The sequence below is a fragment of the Monodon monoceros genome, unplaced genomic scaffold (genome assembly GCF_005190385.1).
Source record: "Monodon monoceros isolate NGI ecotype Baffin Bay Population unplaced genomic scaffold, NGI_Narwhal_1 Super_Scaffold_18, whole genome shotgun sequence".
Taxonomy (NCBI): Eukaryota; Metazoa; Chordata; class Mammalia; order Artiodactyla; family Monodontidae; genus Monodon; species Monodon monoceros.
In genome coordinates this window covers 176,401,599-176,425,299 of record NW_021703774.1, presented here as the reverse complement: position 1 = coordinate 176,425,299, position 23,701 = coordinate 176,401,599, and the positions used below count along the sequence as shown (strand labels likewise).

General features: G+C 48.2%; 1 protein-coding gene across 1 annotated transcript; it reads right to left on the bottom strand.

Moving 5' to 3' along the window:
- Positions 1–2,102: 2,102 nt before the first annotated feature.
- NOL9 (nucleolar protein 9) lies at positions 2,103–23,272 on the bottom strand. The gene is made up of 12 exons (XM_029229812.1): positions 22,913–23,272; positions 21,872–22,091; positions 21,231–21,358; positions 17,997–18,132; positions 17,777–17,873; positions 17,145–17,242; positions 10,894–11,055; positions 10,408–10,705; positions 9,929–10,040; positions 7,510–7,687; positions 6,063–6,196; positions 2,103–5,457 (listed from the first exon to the last, which is right to left on the bottom strand). Exons 1-12 carry the CDS (start codon positions 23,270–23,272, stop codon positions 5,308–5,310), a joined length of 2,073 nt encoding a protein of 690 aa, XP_029085645.1. The 3' UTR covers positions 2,103–5,307.
- Positions 23,273–23,701: the final 429 nt, after the last annotated feature.

Genomic DNA, 23,701 nt, shown 5'->3' with positions numbered 1-23,701 from the left:
GAATGGGGTGTTTTCCAGGCCAGGGCTCTGATTCTGGGGCGCTGGAAGGCTGTTTGATTCCATGAACGCCATTCCTGACCCCCTCTGCCAAAACGCGTCATGGCACGAATCAAAAGTGAACTTACAAATATAGACGGTTTAGGAGGAATTTCACAGCCCTTCTTGAGAGAGGTACAAAGGCACGGTTGGGAACCTATCCCTGACCATCCTGGCGAGGGGGACACAACTTTAATGCACAAAACTGAAGGTTTCAAGGTCTAGGGACCCCTTTCCCCCCCGACCTTCCACCTCGCAGGAGAGGAAGCTGGGGAGCAGCTTCCCCCCACCCCCGACCCCGCCACTGGCCCCTCCGCTGCAGCTGCCAGGGGAATAGCTCTTCACACGGGACCCTGTTCTTTCTTCTTTCAGGGCTTGGAAGGCTGAAACCGAAAGCCTCCTTCCTCTGCCTTCTCAGAAGACAGGACACCATCTGCACCTAGATCAGAGATGATGGCTAACGCTCACCGGGCGACCCCTGTCTTCCACGCTCTCAAATTCATTAAATCACTGTGAAGGAGAAAATGTGGCCAGCCTGCAGGAGGGGTTCTTAAAGGGCCCAGGCGAATTCAGCAAGCGGCCCCTCCAAGACCCACAAAATCTCCTCTTCTCACTCTGCCGTCCACCCTCCTTTCTGGACCGAAGAGGAAGAAAACATACTCACCGCTTCCTGGACGAAGGCTGAGCCAGCCGCGAGGTGGAGACCCGTATTTTGTCAGGACTGAATTCATGTTTGACCTCTGGGGTGGTGGCACCTTGCCTGGCCCTTGAGCCACGTGCTCGACCCACAGTCCCTGTCCCTCTCTGCCCAGCTGCAGTCCCAACACTGGAGGCCTTCTCCCAGACTCAGCCCCAACCTTAATTTCTCCAGCTGAATCGTCTGCACAGAAAACCACCGAGCTCTCAGCCCTGCCAATTCTCTTCTCCGACACAGGCCCCCTGGGCGCTGTATATCTTAACGTATGGACTCTGTGGCCGCGGTTTGCACTGTTTCCTTGCTGGTGGTTTCCTCCCCTTGGATTTTCCATCCCCAAGTAGCCATATGCTCCCTGGCACGCACTTCTCACACCGCTGGCTGCCTCAGAGGGTGCCTTCCCTCCTTTCCCAGAAAGCAGTGCCACGAAGACCCTCGTCTCTGCAATGCCAACAGCCAGCAGCAGCCCCCCGCTGGACTCCTTGGTCAGGAGGAAGCCTGCAAGTTTGGTGGCTTCCTCCTGCCCGGCCGACATTCACAGCCCAGAGACAAGCCCAGGTCCGAAGCATTAGAAAAACCCAAGCCACAGTCCACTGAGCAGCACAGCAGCATCGGGGCCAGTCGCCATGGCAACCCTTGGCTTCCCAGCCCAACACATTGTCTGCCTGGCTCGGCTGTTTGCCGATTCCCAAGACTGCTTACTCAGCTCCCGGGATCTCCAGATTGGACCTGCTGCCCCTCAACTCCAAGTGCGGCTCCTTTCAGACTGCTCCCTCACCCCGCGGCCCACCCTCTGCCCCATTCTTTTCCTGGCAAAGCCCTGGAAATAACTTTAACTCAGCCAAGGCTTTCTGGAGGCCCTACCTCACGTGGCTCTTCCCCTACTGCACAGATGGCCCCCATATTTATTTTAGCCACTGTTCAGGCTTGGCCTGTCAGCCAAGTCTCGTTGCCTCTACCAGGCCCCACCCTGGGAGCGAGGGCCGAGGGGCTGAGCTCTCGCTCTCGGAGAGGCGGTTACAGACACAGACCCCCGGCTTGCTGGCTAGCTTTCTTTCTATTTGAACTCTTCTGGGAGCAAAATTCTTTTCCCTGCTAATATACTCTCAAAGACAGTCCAGAAACCATTTAACTTACATACATGGGCCCAAAAGGAAAAATGAAGATGAACTCCCACTGGAGTTTATCCCGCTCAATACTGAAACAGAGAAAAGGTGCAGGGCACTTGCTGGGGTTTCCTGTCTTCCCCACTATGGCGCCCAGATTTCACTACCCCCTTTCGATGTTTTCCCCATAACTTCTCCTAAACATTTAAATAAATTCCGAGAATAAAATGGTCTATCTACGTACGTAACAAAATCACACAATTAAATTCACATTCTCAAAAATATTTAATGATACAGAAGTTCACATATTAAGTGAAAAGAGCTGGATAGAAACCACACATACAGTTGAACACCAGTTTTATAAAACAAACACACACGTGCGTTTTAGAAAAATACTGGACGAGACAGCATCACAGCATCCACAGGGATTCCACGGTGGTGGACTTCAGGATCATTTCCTACATGGGTGAACTGGTCACACAATTTTAAAAGCAGTTAGCAGGGTTTATGAGAAACTCCCAGGAGTGAGTGATCGGTGGAAGCCCTGGGACCTTCCTCTCCGGAGCCCTGGGCAGGACCCACAGCAGGAAGAACGCTGTTAAGGGAAACCTGCCCGGGGACCGCCGGGTAAGATGGTTTCCGGTGCCGACAGTTTCTGCTTTGTCCCAGTGTGACTGTGAGGGATACGATCGTGGTCCTGCCTTCTGGATTTACAACCCTTAGAGACAGGCCGCATGCTAAGAGTTACTGCTTCGCCTGCTGTAGACACGCCTCTCGCCCTCCTCACGCAGGGGCCCCGAGGGAAGCGCTATCCGCCCATCTTAGAGGACACAGGCTCAGGTTAAATATGCCCTCAGAGCTACACTGCTAGCCAGTGGCCCAGCCAGAAGGTGAACTCAGAGCTCCAACATCAAAGCCTGCTGCCTTAACCACGACATGGCCTCAACCAAATCTAAGGGAAACAACTACCAGACGCTTTAATAGTCACCGTCCCACGTCCCTCGGTCCTCTCGCCGTCTGTCGGGCAGAAACCTGAGTGCCCAGAAGGGTGAGGACCCGCCTGTCACAGGGACCCCAGGAGCGGCAGCCGGGACCCCACCACCCCCATGTCCTCTCTGGCCAGCTACTTCCAGGATCCGATTTTTCAAACACCAAGGCGCCTTAAGAGGCAGTTCACCGACCCGTCTCCCCTTTCCTAGGTCCTCAGTTCTAATCTGGGGCCTCAGAGGATACAGTGGTGTCTGCCCCCAACGCCTATCGGGGGACAGATGGAAACAGAACTACCTGTCTTCACAAAATAAAATCAACCCTAGACTTGGAGAATCTTTTCATTTTCATGTCTACCTGTCCTGGAAACAGATCTATCTGAGAGCTGATTTTCAAGAACCACAAAATCAGTGACTAAGGGTTCTTGTTCTAAGTCATATATTCCTTTAATTTTCTTAAAATAAGCATGTACTGCTTTAAAAATCACACACAGAAATGACTGAGTTTTTGTTAAGAGTATCTCCAACGCAGAACTCTCGCTACCCATCCTGAGCCATCACAGACAGTGGAAATGACAGAAAGCCCAAACCATCGCCACTGATAATCAAACACACCAGGTGGATGCACCGTTGCCAGTCTGACTGGCACACCTGGAGCTGACCACAGCGCCCTGTCTCCAGCATCTCTGGATGCTGACAGAGGCCTAGGTGGGCTCCTCGGCCAGGCCATCTCCAGCCTCCGTATGGCCAGCTGACCAATGGCTGACAGCTCCCTCTAGCGGCAACGTTTGTTTTCTTTACCGATGGGGACTGAAGCCCGCAGCCTTAATGGTCAGCAGGCAACAGGCTAAAAGCGAGCCTGGATTTAATGAAAACGCAAATGACAGGCCACCACTTGCTGCTAAAGACCTACAGTATTATTGTAAAGGTACAGGAACTTGGGAAGGAGGCAAAAAGTTGATGGTGGATTGTCTGTCAATAGTCTTTGCAAGGCCAAGAAAGAAAACCATGTACAAGTTAAATTTAGATATAAATAAGAAGCAACTAAGAAGCTAGACATTAGGGTTGGGGGGGGTGGGATGAACTGAGCGATTGGGATTGACATGTATACACTAATATGTATAAAATGGATAACTAATGAAAACCTGCTGTATAAAAAAAAAATAAATTTTTTTTAAAAAAGAAGCCCTTCCTGCAGGGCCCCCTTTGTTCCTCTGGTAGAAAGAATCACAGTAAATACAAGTCTCTGTATGCAGATTAAATGGTTCCCACTGCAAAAAAAAAAAAAAAAAAAAAAAGGAAGCTAGACATTAAATGGTCTCTAGGGTATCACACCTGATCCTGGACGGTGACAAGGGCTCTACAAGATGAGATGAGAAGCCACGTGAGTACTTAAGACAATGACAGTCAACGGTTTAAATGAATGTAAACATTAAAACCCACACATCCTAATAGCTGTCCTTCAATACATTCTGCTAGGAAGCTGGAATTCACAACACCAGTTTGAAAGGCTACCTCAGCATCCTAAACGCAGAAATGGTGACCTGACCTGGCTGTCCGGATTGTTTACCAAAACCACTTCCAACCTGGGAGGTTAAAGAATCCTGACCACCAGGGAGAAGATGGAGTTCCATCGTTGGCCCCAAAGCCCCCTGGGAGAACAGCACCATCACCGACACAGAGTTCAGGTCCAGCCACCGAGCCCAAGAGCTTGAGCTGCTCCCCCGGTCCTTCTTCCAAACAGCCTAGTGTCCGGCTCTGCCCACTGTGCGTTTTTAATCTCAGATGTGAAGTCAATTAGGACAAATCTGGTTTTAAAGAGGCCCCAAGACAGGCTTCCTGGATTTGAGAGCATTTTTTCAGCATAAAATTTTTCAGCATCAGATTTTAAAAAGGAAGAAGAAGAAGGGCTCTGGAGTCAAACTTTTATCTCTGAAACATTGATTAACTTTAGCAGACCAAACAGAGGCTTAACCCTTGGCCCACACGCATGGACGGGGTTGGAGAGCATCCAACGCGCAGGGATGGGAGCGCCCCCCGCCCCGGGGGGAAGGACCACAGGGCGCCACCACATTCCGCTATGCCCTCCATCCTGCTGGCCAGACTGCCTTCCTCCTTGGGATGTTTCTGTGGCTCCCATTACTCTATTTTTATCCAGATGCCAACAACCAGGTCCTGCAAAAACGTTACGAGGAATCTACCATGTTCTTTCTGTTTCAATGGCGCACAAACTTTTCCCTGCTGCTTTACTCCCTTAGAAAACAAAACAGAAGACCAGGGCAAACCTCTAGGTCATGTCGACTTAAGAACAGACTTAAATGTACTCTAAACATATCCACGAGTTATGCAGAAAACACTGCACCATTTGCTACGTAAGCGCGCCGTTCCGTTCGTGGCCACAGAACCCCATCAGTCCGCTGGTGCCAGCCTGGAGACAGTCAAGCTCTCGGAAGAAAAGGTCCTTCCCTTATTAAGAACATCAGGATCAGTTTGTTTTTCGATAGAATTTAGGTTTGGGGTGCACTTTCTCTTTACGTGTTTCCTCAATTTCTCTTGCTCCAATTTTCTCTGATGCTCCAGGAAGTTTAAAATTATAATCTGTTGTGATGTAAGGTATCGTCCCTTCGAGCCCACGCTGAAATGGAAACACAGAGAAAATACTTCAAATCCAGCCAAGACGGAAGACAGTGTTAAAAGTGAGAGTCTGAGGAAGGTCCTCTCACTCCTAAGACACTCGGCTCCGCTCCCCTGGAAGGGCCCACTTACAATTCAACCCCACAAACACATCAAACAGCATGAGAATGGGGGTGGGGACTTCTCTCTCAAACGGGCAGAACAAGCCGGTGGGGAGGGGGACACTGGTGCCTCCCCAGCTGCCTGCAGGTCCTGCCATTTGGTTTGGGGCCACACGGATGCCCTTGGCCAACGTGACCCTCCATGGCCTTCCCACGGGGACCCCTGAAGACTGTCTTCAGGGAGGGCTCATCATGGGGATGCCACCTCTGCTCTTTTCTCCCACACGCACGTCTGCAATGACGGCTCCACCACGGGGCTCCTGGCCGTGCGTGATGGCGACTCTGGGCCCCAGACCTTTAGGCCACGCTGACACACCACCACGGGGTGTGAGCTTCCCAGACAATAACCTGCTCCCCCGTGACTCTCGCCCCGACTTCAGGCCCCCACTCTCTACTGTGGACACGGCCAGTGAGCTCCAGGGCTGCCCCCGGGGGCCATACTCACCTGGCTCTTGAGAACACACTGTGGAATGGAAATGGTTCCAACCAGCAGACAGTTCACGTTTCTTAGCTCTTCCGGGGGCACAGGAGTGAGGATGTGGTAAAGCCTCTTCTCCATGTCGATCCCTCTACAAATTCCTCGAAAGCACACAAAACACACAAAAATCACCCTTTCTGGAAGATATCAAACTTCCCAACCACTCAGAATTGTAGAATGGCTTTTAAAATAAGAGTTTCAAGTTCAACTGTGTTTTGCTTTAAAAATACCAAGTGGCATATTTGAATATCTGAAGACTCTTGGTACCCTTCTCCTTGTTCAGCTGTGAGAAACCCAAGTCCTACACTGTCTTAACTAAGGTGCACCTGGGCCAGGGAGAAAGCCACCAGTGGGGAACGCAAAGATGACTCAGCCTCTCCCCACCACCAATCCCTTCTTTACCGTCTGTACTAAAGCATACGAGTTCTGTGGAAATGCTTTCGAGAAGTTCAGTGTTGTATAAATCAAGAACACATTAACTAAGGGTTTTGCTAATCTTGAGGTGTGTAGGCCCAGCCCCCTTCCAGAAGTATACACTGACAGTTACTGATCTCAGTGAGCCGGGGGACGATCACGTGAGGCAGGTTTGGTGAGGGACGCAGGGACCCAAGGCTGCCAGGCACCACGAGGCTGGGTCCACATGCTGGACCTGTGCGAAGGGACGCACCAGGATGCGGTGTGATCTCGTATGTGCTCAGATCACCCCTGACCGTGGGGAGTCCAGTTACACAGCTTTTCCACTAGTCCAGGGCAAGAAATGAGACGGGCGTGGTGAGAAGAGGTGAGATGGAGGAGTCTGACTTTCTGAAAACGAAACCACCAGGCCTGCGAGTGGGCTGGATGTGGAGAATGAAAGCAAGGGGGTGCCAAGGAGGACCCAGGGGCCTGACCCAAACACCAGAGTAAATCTTCAAAGGACTGTTCATGGCCTGGGAACTGGGGATGGTGCGGGCTAGGAGGAGGAGATCTGGGGAGAACATCAGGGAAGGGGTAGAAGGACCTATCAGGACTCAGTTTGGGACCCAAGTCTTAGGTGCCAGTGAGACATCCAAGCGGAGAAGTGCCGTGGTCACGTGGGCTTGGAGCTCTGATGCACCGTTGTGCTGGAGAGACCCCACGGACGTCAGCCTAAGCTGGACTCAGAGCCCCAGCAGTGGGTGGGAGGGCCCACGGAAAACATGTCAGATGAGAAGGAGGCCGTGACCAGGCCCTTAGGAATCTTGGAGGAGAAGCAGAGAAAGAACCGCTTCTTTCCTGCCCTCCAGCCCGCAGAGCCCGCTATACAGAAGACAGAGAAGCTAAGCTCTCTGGCCACTCCAGCCAAGTGACGGCGACAAGGTCAAGCCCAGCCATCGACAGTTAAGAAGAGGGTCAGTTTCAGTAGGTTTACAGACAGTGTCCCTCTCAGACTCACCAAACCCCAAACAATCACAGATGGGCGTCTGGGCAAGCAGGATGGGCCCACTTGTGTATCCTCTGACATCATCCAGGATCTTGCAAAGCCCAACCCAGCTGGCATTCACAGCGTATAATATGTGGGTAGGAGCGACGTCAGCGTGGATAATCCGGAGTGCCACGGCATTGAAAGGTACCTGAAAGATACATGTGCATCCCCCTCTATGAATTCTACTTGAAAGACTACTTTTAATTTTTACAAGTCGACTCACCAGCTATCTGAAGTTCTATCTGCCAAACCACCTCCCAAGAAATATCTAAACAGAATGCAAACACCAACCAGCATTTGTTTAGTGCTTCACCGTTCTAATACAGAGAACCTAGGAAACTAAAACCAAGCTCCTGTATACCAGCAATACCTGCTAGAAATCTAAACTGAATGCCTGGAACTTTGTCTACAGAGACACAATGAGATGCAAGTTTGGAGACATCCTACATGAGCTGAAGTTGATGGAGGGAGACTATGAAAACCCCTCACTGAGGTCTCCTGATGGGAGAAAGTAAAAATCCATTCAGCGAGAAAAAGCCTCCATTCACTCCCTAATTTAATTATTGCAATAAGAAAAATGGATTGCATTTCCGGAGCACGAGGTAAATAATTACTTTTAACGTGTAACTTTCTGGGTAATTTCAAACTTTTAAAGTAGAAAAACTTTTTTTTTTAATTTTATTTTTGACTGCGTTGGGTCTTTGTTGCTGCACGTGGGCTTTCTCTAGTTGCAAGGAGTGGGGGCTACTCTTCGTTGCGGTGCGCGGGCGCTAGGCACTTGGGCTTCAGTAGTTGTGGCACGCGGGTTCAGTAGTTGTGGCTCGCGGGCTTAGTTGCTCCGCGGCATGTGGGATCTACCTGGACCAGGGCTCGAACTTGTGTCCCCTGCATTGGCAGGCGGATTCTTAACCACTGTGCCACCAGGGAAGTCCCCCTCACATTTGTTTTTGAAGCCTAAATAATATGTATAACAAAATGCTTTTCTGGGGACTTCCCTGGTGGCGCAGTCATTAAGAATGACTGCCATAACTACTGAAGTCAGTGCACCTAGAGCCTGTGCTCTGCAACAAAAGAAGCCACCACAACGAGAAGCCCACACACGGCAATGACGAGTAGCCCCCGCTCACCGCAAGCAGAGAAAAGCCTGCGCAGCAACGAAGACCTAATATAGCCAAATAAATAAAATTTTTTAAAAATTGTTTAAAAAACAAATGTGAATTTGTAACAAAAGGCTGTTTAAATTACTGGCAGGTTCAGTTATAGAGCATCACCAAGTGAGTAAATTGCAGTAAATCAACCAAAACTCCAATAAACCAACTGCCTTAGGTTCTTCAGTGGAGATGACTTGGAAGCCTGGAGCCAATCTCTCCATCAGGCTCAGGAAACACATCCTTGCCCCCCAGGTCACAGCCCCTGCCTGTGCAACCTCAGGCCAGTGTGTCTACCTGGCTGTGCCCAGTTTTCTACACTGTAAGCGGGGTCTATAACAGCACCTCCCCGGCAGGCTGCCACCCCAGGTAATGTGCTCGGCAGAGCGCGTGGCACAGCGGGTGCTCAGCACTGCACAGGCCACACAGCAGAGCTGAGTACCCTGGGCTCTAGAGTCAGGCCGCCTGGGCGCCAGTCCCGGCCCAAACTTTTACTATGGGCCTTTGGGCAAGCTGACTCAGTGCCCCTGGCCTCAGTTCTGCCGTCTGTAAAGTGGGGATAATAACAGCACCTCGGTGAGTAAAGGAGTTAACCCAGGCTTAGAAGAGAGCACAGCACAGGGTGAGCACTTAGAAATGCTACCTGTTGCTGTTTTATTCTGTCATCATTTGGAATCCTAATGTTATGGTGGTTTCTTCCCAAATGAATTTCTTCAGAGGTTGGAATCCAAGATGCATATACCCTAGTGCCAGAATCTACTTGCGACGATACGTGAAACAGTTTAAGAGTGTTCTCCGGGTGCCAGGTCCTGCTGTGAGCACTCGTGAAATCTGCACAAGCGTTCTGCGAGGTCTGGCACCGCTGTTCCCAGCTGAGAGCCCAAGTTGCACCCAGCCAGTCAGTGCAAGGGCGGAGATGGGCTGCCAGGGTGTAATCCCAGCGCCACCTCTGGTATTAGTAGAACATTCTTAGCCAGGATGGAACCAGAGTCAGGCCCAGCACAGCAGTGAAGAGCTCGGCTCTGGAGCTGGGCTGCCTGGGTCTGTGGCCAGCTGTGCCACTCACACTGGATCACTCAGCTCCCATCTGTAAAGCGGGGACAGTCACCAAATCTACACCATAGGGCTGCCCTGAGGACTAAATGAGTGAGGCGCTATGAAGTGGTCAAAGTGCTCTTGGCACACAGGCATAGGCGTGTTTAAGTAACCCAAATAAAGACAATTCCAAGAGTTCAGATCACCTGATAGGGTGTCAGACCATGTAAGGGACACAGTGGCTTTGGCACTGGGGGCTGCAGCTGGCCAAGGTAACTCAGCACTGCCAACTCGCGAAGGACTTTGTTATGTGATTCTCTGAAAAGTAAATCACAACGAGGTAAACAGAGATTTAACCTTACAGGCCCACCTCCCACTAGAGACATCACACAGATTCTACGCACACAGCCCACGTTCCAACCTTAGCAGCTGCAGACCCTGCCCTTTCATAAACCCCCTGGAAACCCTTCAAGTCAAAGGCCCTGGCAAGCAGACCTGGAAGCCAATTCTGGATGTTTCCACTGGGAAAGTAACATTCAGAAAATAACTGACTCTCCTTCATAAACAGATAGCTGTGACAGAGATCTGAAAAATTTTAGAGGACTATTCCTTTGAAGGAATTGAGGACAGAAGGCCTTGTAAGGCTGAAGAAAACTAACTTCTCCAGCCATGATGCTTTGCTTACCTATTTCTTGGAGTTTTTCCAGACACAAACTCCGACTTAACGGACATCAGTTTGTATCCAGTAAACAGAAGTGGATTCTCCTTTTCTTCGTCAGCAAATTCTAAACTGTCTGCAAATTCTGCCAGGTGGAATCCTCTGTTTCTGACTTTGGACGTGCTCTTTGTGTACAAGCCGTCCATGTTGTCCACGTAGCTTGGGCTGAGGTCTGGCATGTACCTACCCCGGTCGGAGCTGAACTGAACGACGTGGCTGGGAGACAGCAGTCGGATCAGGTCAATAAGAAGCAGGAGACCCTGGTCTACGAGGAAGGAGACCACGGGAGCACAGTTAGCGCACAGAGAGGCGACGCACTCCTACAACAAGCTGGACTGCTTCTGAGACAAGGAATTGCCCCAAAACCAGGCTTCGGCACTAATGTCTGGAAGCCACGCACTTATCCCCACTGCCCAACCCTCCCGTCCAACCCACGCGCCTCGGCGGGCTTACCTGCCACCCAGCCCATCGTGTTGACGATAAGAGGGGACTCTCTCTTGTAGGAGCTGAACACATACTTTATTATCTCAATATAATTTTCAAAGCTGTTTTTACAAGAAGGCTTCCCATAATAGACCATTTTCTGGGGTGTCCTCTGGTGGGTGAAAGGTGGTCCTAAGACGATAAAGATGAGCATCATCGATCCGGGAGAACCTAAGAGGCGGCGAGGGTTTTGGTCCAGCCATTGTCACTGACGAAGCTCCTCAGGAAATCCGAGCCCGTCCTACCACTAGGAATAGCTGTGCTCCTACTTTCGGAAGTCTAAGCTTTCAACTTCATACAAAGACACGCTCACGATTACGTATACAGTTAACCCCAACTAAGTCCTAATACAGCCACTCACTCAACAAACATTTACTGAACACCTACTGAATGCTGGGCATTGTCCTAGATACTTAGGACATTTCTGTGAACTGAACAAACATCCCTACAGGGCTTACACACTAAGGAAACGACGATTAATAACAGCAGCAGTCACCTGTTGGACTACAGTACTGTGTCCTACGTATGCTACACACACAGTCTCTAGTTTTCATAAACACCCTGTGAGACAGGAAGCATTACTTTTCCCCATTTTTACAGACAAGGAAATTGAGAAAGAGATTAACCTGACCAAGGTCACACAGCTAGTAGAAATCAGCTGGACTTGAACTCAGGTGGTCCAGCTCCAGAGCTCATACTCCCTAATCACAACAGCAGTCTGTCCATCCCCTCTGGCTGGGGCCAGCGCCCACAGCAGACAGGTGGCCAGGATGACGTCGCAACACAGTTGGCGGGGCAAGGGCCTTGGTCAATGCGGTTGGGGCGAGGCCACCTGGGAAAGAGCTGGCGAGGCTCCCCTCCAGGTCGGGGCCAGGGGATTCGGGGCAGCCCACAACAGAGAGGGTGGCCTGCGTAGTCGAGGGACTGAGCCAATACAAGGGGAATGAGCAAATATGTAAATATACTGAGAATAACGGCAGCCAGGGTTCTTACCATCAGAGAAGGAACTTATAAATATGGAAGGGGGAAGGCTACCTAGAATGAACCCTGGGTGCTAGATTAGAATCGGAATGATCAGTGCAGGGAACTCCCTGGCGGTCCAGTGGTTAGGACTCCACGCTTCCACTGCAGGGGGCCCAGGTCCGATCCCTGGTCGGGGAACTAAAATCCTGCAAGCCACGTGGCGTGGCCAAAAAAGAAAGAATGATCAGTGCAAACTCATGGCTCTTAATAAACAGACAGATACAGAAAGACACAGAAATATGTGTGTGTACATATATGTGCACACACACACATTATATACATACATACATGACATGCGTGGGTTTAAGCATATGCATATTCCCTAACTCTGTCCACGGAGAGGATCTAGAAGAAATGACACCCAGAAGAAGATAAAAATAGCACACCTAGTTAGAGTGGAAAACCCTGGCAAACACTATCTTAACCAGCTGATCAAAGCTAACATGTCTGGCAACAGGACAAACTGACAGCATGTTGATATGACATATGGAGAACAGCGTCACTTCTAAATCAAACCACGGGGGAGCCTACAAACGTACCCTTCGAATTGTCAAGGTCATAAAAGATAAGAAAAGCCGGAGGAACTGTTCCAGACTAAAGGGGACTAAAGGTTTGTGAGTACACACTGGGCCTACACAGATGACTGGAACAGTGGACAAAATCGAGTAACCACACTGTAGCAATGTTACTGCCCTGATTCTGGCGGTTGAATTATGATTTCACAGCAGTGTCCTTGCTTTTAGAAATACCCACTGAAATACTAAGGGATAAAAACGGGAAAAAAATTAAATGAAGTAGAGAAAATGTAAAAGAGGAACAATGAAACCAGCTAAAGAGCTAAGTCTAAACCATTTTTTTTTTTTTTGGCTGCGCTGTGTGGCTTGCAGGATCTCAGTTCCCAGACCAGGGACTGAACCCAGGCCATGGCAGTGAAAGCCTGGAATCCTAAACACTAGGTCACTAGGGGCCTCCCCTAAACAATTATTATTATTATTTTTTAACATCTTTATTGGAGCATAATTGCTTTATAATGGTGTGTTAGTTTCTGCTTTATAACAAAGTGAATCAGCTATACATATACAGATATCCCCATATCTCCTCCCTCTTACGTCTCCCTCCCTATCCCAACCTAAACACGTATTTTTTAGAAAGCTGTTAAAATAAAGTAAATGTATTTAAAAATTCTTACTGACTAAAAGCGTGTTAAATCGCTAATATATCTAGCAACCTAATGTGATACCGTCTGCTTCCTTTAAAAATCAACTTAACAAAAGTCACACAATTACCTGAACAGAAACAGAAAAAGCATTTGACAAAATCCAACATCCTTCCATGATAAAAAACATGCCACAGACTAGGAATAGAAGACAACTTCTTCAACCTGACAGAGGTAAAGTGAAAAAGCCACAGCTAACATTTTGCTTAATGGTAAAAGACTGTATGCATTACCTCCAAGATCAGGAACAAGAAAATGATGTTTACTTTCTATTCAACATTGTATTAAAGGTTCTAGCCAGAGCTACCAGACAAGAAAAAGAAATAAAAGGCATCCAACTTGGAAATGAAGAGATAAAACTATCTCTATTCACAGATGACATGACCTTATATATAGAAAATCCCAAAGAATTCACAAGAATGCTACTAGAGGTAATAAAAGAATTCAGTAAAGTTACAGGGCATAAGATCAAAACACAAAAGTCAGTTATGTTTCTATACACCAGCAACTAGCAATATGAAAAGGAAATTAGAATAGCAATTCCACTTACAATAACTAAAAGAATTAAATCCTTAGGAATAAATCTAACCAAGGAGGTAAAATACTGCTTAAAGAAATTAAAAAGGGAGTTTCCCTGGTGGCGCAGTGGTTAGGAATCCGCCTGCCAATGCAGGGGACACGGGTTCGAGCCCTGGTCCGGGAAGATCCCACATGCCACAGAGCAACTAAGCCCGTGCGCCACAACTACTGAGCCTGCGCTCTAGAGCCCGCGAGCCCCAACTACTGAAGCCTGTGTGCCACAACTACTGAAGCCCACACGCCTAGAGCCTGTGCTCTGCAACAAGAGAAGCCACCGCAATGAGAAGCCCGCGCACCACAACAAAGAGTAGCCCCAGCTCTCAGCAACTAGAGAAAAACGGCGTGCAAGCAAAGACACAATGCAGCCAAAAAAAAAAAAAAATTAAATTAAATTAAATGAATGAATAAATAAATTTATAAAAAAAGGGACTTCCCTGGTGGTCCAGTGGGTAAGACTCTGTGCTCCCAATGCAGGGGGTCTGGGTTCAATCCCTGGTCGGGGAACTAGATCCTGCATGCCACAACTAAGAGTCTGCATGCCGCAACTAAAGATACCCCATGCCACAAGGAAGATCCCGTGTGTCGCAACTAAGACCTATGACCTGGCGCAGCCAAAATAAATAAATAAATATTAAAAAAAAAAAAGAAATTAAAGAAGACCTAAAAAATTACAGACTGAAAACAATCACTATCAAAATTCTAACAGCCTTTCCCCAGAAATGGAAAAGCCTATTCTCAAATTCATATGGAACTGCAAAGGGTCCCAAAAGGCCAAACAATCTTGAAAAAGAATATAGTTGGAGGACTCACATTTCCCAACTTTTAACCTACTACAGGGGTACAGTAATTAAAAGTGTGGTGCTGGCCTAACCAGACATAAACCAAAGGAATAGAATAGAGTCCAGAATGATTTTCAACATGGGCGCCAAGATCACTCAGTGGGGGAAGGACAACAAATGGATATTGGAAAACTGGACATCCATGTGCAAAAGAACAAAGTTGGACCCTCCCTTGTATCATACACAAAAATTAACTCAAAATGGATCAAAGACCTAAGTGTTAGAGCAAAAACTGACAAAATTCCTAGAAGTAAGGAATTAACATCCAGAATATATAAAGAACTCCTAAATTCAACAAAAACAGAGAACCCAATTCAAAAATGGGCAAAGGGGGACTTCCCTGGTGGCGCAGTAGTTAAGAATCCACCTGCCAACGCAGGGGACACAGGTTTGACCCCTGGTCCGGGAAGATTCCCACATGCCACAGAGCAACTAAGCCCATGCGCCACAGCTACTGAGCCCCCGTGCCACAACTACCGAAGTCCGTGCACCTAGAGCCCGTGCTCCGCAAGAAGAGAAGCCACTGCAATGAGACGCCGGTGCACTGCCCACCCTCGCCGCAACTAGAGAAAGCCCACGTGCAGCAACGCAGCCAAAAATAAACTAATTAATTAATTAATTAAAAAGATGGGCAAAGGACTAAACTAGACATTTCTCCAAAGCAGATGTACAAATGGCCGATAAGCACATGAAAAGATGCTCAACTCCACTGTCATTAGGGAAATGCAAATCAAGACCAAAAAGAGATATCACTTCACATCCACAAGAAAAGTCATAATTAAAATAACAAAAATTGGGACTTCCCTGGTGGTCCAGTAGTTAAGAATCCGCCTTCCAATGCAGGGGACACGGGTTCCATCCCTGGCTGGAGAACTAAGATCCCACATGCCCTGGGGCAACTAAGCCCTCCTCCACAGCCTGCACATCACAACTACTTTGTTCAAGATCACAATAGGCAGAAAATGAAAACAATCCAAGTGTCCATCAACAGTTAAAAGGATAAACAAAATGTGACATAATGGAATAATTTTCAGCCATAAAGAGGAATTACTTTTGACATATGCTACAATATGAACAGACCTTAAAACCTTTATGCTTAGTGAAAAAAGCCTGACACAGAAGGACAAATATTGCATGATTCCACTTATCGAGGTGCCTAAATTAGGTAAATTCATAGGAACCGAAAGTAGGCTAGCGGTACCTAAGGGCTGTGGGGGACTGGGGTGGGGAATGGGCTATTGTTTAACAGGTATAGCATTTCAGTTTGGGACAGTGAAAACGTTTTGGAGGTAGATAGCGGTGGTGGTTACACAACACTATGAATGTATTTAATGCCACCGAACTGTACACATGAATAGTTAAAATGATAAATCTCATATTATGTATAGTTTTGTATTTAAAAAAAGCAGTGTGGGAGTTCCCTGGTGGCCTAGTGGTTAGGATTCCAGGCTTTCACTGCTGTGGCCAGAGTTCAATCCCTGGTTGGGGAACTGAGATCTTGCAAAGCCTCAAGGCAAAGCCAAAAAAAAAAAAAAGGCAAGGTGGGACTCTGATTTGGATTCTGAAATATAAAAAGGATATTAGTAGGATAACTGATGAATTCTGAAAAAAGACCTATAGATTAGTTAATAGTATTATATCAATAGTTAATAGTATTATATCAATGTCAATTTTTTTTCTTTTTTTTTGTGGTACGCGGGCCTCTCACCGCTGCAGCCTCTCGCATTGTGGAGCACAGGCTCCAGACGTGCAGGCTCAGCGGTTATGGCTCATGGGCCCAGCTGCTCCGCGGCATGTGGGATCCTCCCAGACCGGGGCACGAACCCATGTCCCCTGCATCGGCAGGCGGACTCTCAACCACTGCGCCACCAGGGAAGCCCCAATGTCAATTTCTTGATTTAGATCATTGTATAGGGTTATATAAGATGTTAATATTACTGAAAAGTGTTTCCAATTTACATAAAATAAAATGGATGGGAATTCCACTTACTAAAATGGAACCCTAGAAAGGTCTTATTGGGTTTTTGTTTTTGTTTTTTTGAGGCTAGAGGAATAGTTATGGGAAGACCATGAGTTTGGAAGTGGGGGAGAATGTTCTTTTTTTTATGTTTTATACTTTTGTATGCTTTGAAATTTTTTTTTAAACAATACTTTTTTTTTTTGATTTATTATTTATTTTATTTATCTATCCTTGGCTGCTTGGCCATGTTGGGTCTTCATTGCTGTGCGCGGGCTTTCTCCAGTTGCCGCGAGCGGGGGCTACTCTTCGTTGCGGTGCACGGGCTTCTCACTGCGGTGGCTTCCCTTGTTGCGGAGCACAGGCTCTAGGTGCGCGGGCTTCAATAGTTGTGGCTCGTGGGCTCTAGAGCGCGGGCTCAGTAGTTGTGGCGCACAGGCTCCATGGTATGTGGGATCTTCCCGGACCAGGGCTCGAACCCGTGTCCCCTGCATCGGCAGGCGGATTCTTATCCACTGCACCACCAGGGAAGCCCTCTTTGAACTTTCTGTATCATTACTTTCGCACTGTATAAAACCAAGACATTTAAAAAGTATATAATACATACCTAGAACCGGTTCTGTAACATTAAGTAGAGAAATGCAACCTGGTGGAGTAAATTCTGTCTGTCCCAGATCACATTCCAAATAGTCAATGCAGGATATACTGAAAATTTAAAAGAAAGAAAATCTTAACAAGTTTTACTGTGCCCAAAGGGTAAATCAGATTGTAAAGATTTTATGTGATGCACAGGCATAATCCTCCCCATGCAGCCTCATAGGCAGAATGCTCCAAAGACGACAACCAACACAGAAGAAGGACACTAAAGAGAAAACGGGACGCAGGCAAGGCCACAGTGTCCACTCAACAGATGGATAAAACTTTGCCTGTCTTAACATTTTATTTTTAAAATACAACAGAATTTATCCCTACCCTGACTCTCTGGATTTGGACAAATACGTTTTCAGAGAGCAAGTGACAACTCTCACGAGCTCACCGACAGGGAAGGTGGGTATACCTGAGAGCGCCATCACTTCACCCCAAAACCTGGTATAACCAGACGGCCTCACTCAGCTGAGTGGCTTTGCAGGGTTGTATATAATCTCTACTTAGGAGTCAGGATGCATTCCCATCTAGTTTCTCAAATCAAAAATCCTACTTCTTGCCAAAAATCTAGCAATATGTCAAAAATACTCTTACCTATTTAACAACTGGTTAATCAGGTATCTAATAAATGTTGACTTTCCAATGTCCTGAGAGCCACAAACCAGAATGACAGGGCAGCCGTCTGCTTCTTCTGGAGGTGAAACAAACATTGACCCCTAAAATTAGCCATCTTCTTTAGGACGCTAATCATGAACAGTAACCCTCTGAGGCTTTGGTGGATAAACGCTAGACTGTATCGGTACCTATTACTCACCACAAGAAATGCTGACTAGCTCTTCCATGACTGAAAAGGCACTCTCGGTTAAACGAAGGCCGGTTTTTTTTCTCTCTCTTCTAATGCCGACAGATTTCAAGGCGAAATACTCAGAGTTAATCTGGAAAGTTGGAATCTGAAAGTAACAATGTAAACTTTAAGAAAAGATGAAAACAGACACACTTCTTTTTCTCCGGTTCTAAATTAATAAGCCTCATATAGTTGTGAGCTACAAAAGATAAATTTGATCCCTCCCTTTCTCTCACCCCCCAAATCCAACCCTTCGGTAAGTCTTGTTGACTCCCAAAGCCGTCCATGTCTCTATTTTCATAGCTTACGCTTACTACCAAGCTGCCACCACCTCTGCAGGAGATTCCAGAGAAAAAGAAAATGCATGGAAATTTAAGAGTGATGGCCACAAGAAAAATTCAACCGAAGACCCCAGCTGTAGAACAGGTTGGTGATTTGGAATAAAGTCAAGACAGTCTCCAAAAACATCAAGCAAAAAGACAAAGAGTTGAAAGGAGGGACTCCCCTCGTGGTCCAGTAGTAAAGAATCTGCTCTCCAATGCAGGCAATGGGCGTTCGAGCCCTGGTCCGGGAACTGAGAGTCCACATGCTGTGGGACAACTAAGCCAGCACGCCACAACTACTGAGCTCACGCGCCTCAACTAGAGCCCGCGTGCCGCAAACTACAGAGCCCATGCACTCTGGAGCCTGCATGCCACAACTAGAGAGCGAGAGGAAAAGAAAAACCCACCACCACAACTAGATAGAAGCCCGTGCACCACAACGAACCGCCCACGTGCCACAACTAAGACCCGACGCAGCCAAAAACAAACAAATAATAAATGAATCTTTAAAAAAAGAGAGTTGAAAGGATGTGGAAGGTGGAGACATGAAGTCCGATGGCGTTCTAGCAGAAGTAGCAGGAAACCACAGGAAAGCCACCGGAGGAATGAGAGCAGGGCCCTGGCAGAAGCAAGTGGGTCTCAGATGTAATAAGGGAGGACCCAGGAAGAGACCCCACCCATGATCACATCTGCATGCAATTCATTAACCCTGAGGAGAAGGACATCATAAAAAGAGCAAGGGGCTTCCCTGGTGGCGCAGTGGTTGAGAGTCCGCCTGCCGATGCAGGGGACACGGACGGGTTCATGCCCCGGTCCGGGAGGATCCCACATGCCGCGGAGCGGCTAGCCCCGTGAGCCATGGCCGCTGAGCCTGCGCATCTGGAGCCTGTGCTCGGCAACTGGAGAGGCCACAACAGTGAGAGGCCTGCATGCCGCAAAAAAAAAAAAAAAGGAGCAAGAATCAGCCTGGGGTGAGGATTCCTAGTAGGTATTCTGGATTCTAGAAAACAGTGGAGCAAGTCCTTCAAGGTTTCTAGGAAAACTTCTGTGAACCTGTAATTCTACACTCTGCTCAACTATCAATCACTGAGGGAAGAACAAGTACATCTTATAAAATTCAATCACTGAGGGAAGAACAAGTACATCTTATAAAATGAGATAAGTGAAAGTTTACTATTTGCCTTATATGAAAATATAATTCCAGAATGTGTTAACGCGTAAGTGTGGAAAGGAAAGTTATCCAACAAAGATCATAAGGAGGATAAACAGTGCTGGTTGGGAAAGTCGCAGGGACAAAACAAAAGCTGAAAATAAATGAAAAAAGAATGAGTTTGATCGCGGCATCTGAAACATTCACTTGGTAACAAGGGATTTCCATTCCCTTCTCTATGGCTCCGACCAAGCTGCTGGATTCTGTACTAGATTAAATTTATGTGACCACAAGAGCCCATTCATTGTCCTGCCCTTGTTTCATATCTTCCAGCCTCCAACCCCCTCCTACTCCCTAGGTGATAACCTTGAACCATTTCACAGCGTAAGGGGAAGCAATCAGTAGAGACCTTCCCCTTGCCTCTGGCTCTGTCCCAGGCACTGCCTTCGGCCACTCTGAAGGAACTGCCTCTGCTCCTAAGGCCAACCCTCCACACAGACACCAGAACCCGTCCCTCGAGGTCCAATCCCCCACCTCGCTCCAGCCATCCTCTCCCTCATGCACCAGCATGCTCTCCTGTGGATCTTTCCCACCTGCTGTGTTCAATCACGAGGTTGTTTTCCATCCACCTGCACAAAAACCAGAACTCTCTAGTTCACGTTCACTCCTCCCACCACTGTTTCATTTCTTTCTTCCCTTTAACAGCTAAACTCTCTAAAAGCAAAATCCCTTACTACTAAACCCTTGAGTTCCACTCTTCCCCAGGTCTTGACCCCATTCCAGTCAGGCCAGCCCCCTCAGCAATGCAATGAAACCACTCTTGTCCAGATGGTGATTCTGCACCCAAGTTCCCTTCTCAGGTCTCATCTCACCATCAGCTACAGCGGGGCCTCCGCATCCTCCAGCGGCTCCCCAACCACGCCCACCTGCTGTGCTCAGTCTTTGTTGCTCCGGGCTCAGACCCTGAACCTTCTCGTTTTTACCTGTATCAACTCCTTGGCGTTACTATCCTGTCTCATGGGCTCCAGAACCCTCTTCTGCTGAAAGCTCCCAAATTTACATTCCCAAACTCCTCTCTGAACTTGACTCACACACTGAACCTCCCACTTGACATCTCCAGCTGAATGTCTAAGAGGCATCTTTAAGCTACAAATTTAAGTCTCCTCCCACAGCGCCCCGTCTCCGTGCACCCAAGCACTCACACCTCACACCCAGTCTGTCTGATGTTCCTATAGAGTTGACTCAGTCTACTGGCTCGTAGGAGATAATTATAGTGACCGACCCGACTTCAGGAAATTAATACTAAGGGCAGCAAAAATTTGGAGGTGAAGAGAGAGAGATGGGATAAAGTGTAAGTACACTGAAATTACTCATTCTCATTCAGAGTTTAGAGAAAATTCATACTGTCTCAAGTTAGTAAATCAAAATATAAAAATAACCATTTTAAAAAATATAAAGATAACCACTGAAGAAATATCAAAAGGCATGTAACCAACTATAGTAGAAAACGATGACTTTCTCTGGGGAATGAAGCTAAGGGGGGTAGAAGAGACAATTTTCACGATATAGCCTTCTATGCTGACTACTTTTACTTTACACACATGTCACACTCTGTACGACTTACAGCACAATGTGACAGACAGACTGATCTTCCAAAGGGGCATCCTACATAGTCATCTGACTGTTTTGGTGAAAATAATTAGCAAAACTCTGAATGAAAACTGGTTCTACCTCTTGTACGAAAACGTAAGATAAACCTGGATGGCTGATTATGAAGTTCACAGTGGAGGTTTTCAGACGTTCCAGCAACAGAATGGAACACAGAGGAGAAAAATTCTTCATCAAACAGTATCTGTCATCTGTAAAGAGAGATATAAACTACCTTAGAAATAGCACGCCATTAAACTCTATGCCCTTTAGGACCTCCCTCTCCTCTGCTAAATTCCAAACTTTTGGAGACTAGAAATTATGTTTGAGAGACTTTTTCAGGAGGCCATATTGCATGATAGGAGCACACCTGGGTGGAGAAGTCAATCCAGGTTTGCTACCTAAATGCTGTGTGGCCTTGGGCAACTTTTCTCATCTGTAAAATCGTGAAAACAATAGTTTCACTCTCAAGACCCTGGTGAGAGTTTAAATAGATACAGTAAAGAGTACAAGTTCTAGGCCATAGTAAGCATCTGAAAATTATTCGCCTTGGGATTTCCCCGGCCGTCCAGGGGTTTAGACTCTGCGCTTCCAATGCAGGGGGCACGGGTTCAATCCCTGGTCGGGGAACTAAGATCCCACATGCCGGGCAGCACAGCCAAAAAAAAAAATTATTCACCTTATTATAATACATCCTTAGTAAATCATGCAGTTTTTTTCATTACCTTGGTTCAGATAAGATCTGAGCAAACTTCGGGCTTCCCTTTTCATCTCCTTCTTGCTTTTCTCATGCACTGAGTAATGAACTGCATTGATAGTCAGGCGACAGTGGGTATAGGTAGAGAAGACATTTTGGGCAGGTTGGCCTTGGCTGATGGTAAAACCAAACACCTGCACCTGGCCATAGAGACAGGTCACACGACAGATCCCGCTAAAAGTAAAGCCCTAGAGGGAAAGAAAAAATAAAGGAAGAAATAAGGTTACAGATTCTGCTACCAATGACAGAAAACTTCTAAGATCTTAACTGTCTACTCAGACATCAAAAGGAGGCTGATTTCCAAGTAACAGAATACCTTGTAGGTGACTATCTAGTATTTTAAACTAATAGATTAAAATATTAATATTTTTAACCTAAGATCATATCCTATGGCAGCTACAGGGACAGAGAGTCTGGTGAACACTGACCCAGGGGGGGCCCCCTGAACTCAGCTCTGCTGTACTCCTGGCTCCCTGTTCTTACAAATGTCCAGCGCCTGCCGAGTCTCTCCCGTTCTTGGGTTTTCACCTCCCTCCTGTATTGCGGGGGACCTCCCAGACCAACGTTCAGGTGAACGTCAGGGGCCCTGCAATCAGGCTGACAGGGTTTGACTGCTGGCTCTACCTACCTCTGCTGTATAACTTTCTGGCAAGTTACCTAAGCTATACTCTCTCTTTCTGTAAACATTCCTAGCGGTAATGACTCCGTAGAGCATGCATGGGTACTAAATGGGTTCATATGCCCCAAATACTTAGAACACTTAGAGCCTGACATTTCTAAGCACTCGGTAAATGCTACCTATTATTATCATTACTATTAAAGTCCCTCCAGCCCCGAAGACTTAGAATTCCCTCGGGAGGGTCCTTGTTACGCTCTGCCCAGCACCACCGCCCGAGGAATGCGTCCAAAGAACCCGCAGGGGGACACGGGCCTCTCCCAGCCTGCAGCTCCCGGGGCTGCGTCCCTACCCCTCCCGCTCTGCCCTGCCGGCTCCCCGGGCGCGACCTACCTGCCCCAGCGGCAGCAGCAACACGGCGCGGCCCGAGCCGGCCGACCGCACAGGCGGGATGGGGAGGATCGCGGAACAAGTCGGGGCCGGATCCTCGGCCGGGCGGGGACTGGGGGCCGCGGTCTTGGGCCTCCGGGGCGCCGCCGCACGCGACACCAGGCAGCCACCCTCCCGCCAGTCCACGCCGGCCGCCTGGGCCTGCAGCAGTCGCCGCCGAAAGCGCCTTCGGCTGCGCCAGCGCAGCCTCCCGAGCCGGCGGCGGGGCCGGTAGCTGAGGATGAGGTGCGGCCGGGCCTTGCGGGCCCGCAGCCACGTGGAGCGAGAAGGACCCCTCTTAAACAGCAGCAGTGAGTCCGCCATGCTGCCCACCGGCGCCTGCTCCTCGACAATCTCGCGAGATCCCGTCGCTCCGCCCCGCGGCCCGTCCAGCGGCCTGGGAGCCGCTGGCGCCCTCTGCCGGCGGCCTCGGCAGCGCCCCCGGGCCTCACCCGGCCCCTTGGAGGCTCTGGCCCTCTCGCGGTGGGAGGGTAGGGGGGGCCGGATCTGGGGGCCGCCTGGGGCGACACCCGGGCCAGGTGTCCCAACGAAGGCTCCATTTACATTATGCAAAAGCCCCACCCCGGCCGCCTGGAGAGGGAAAGTCAGATACCCTGAGTCCAAGGCCACCTCTCTGGAAATCCACCTAGGATTTTTTTTTTCATGCAGAGAAAGCTCCAGGATTGACGTTTTAAACAAAACCAGTCTATTTGCATGCATTTGTCTTTGAGCTGAAGGGAGCAACCCTGTTTA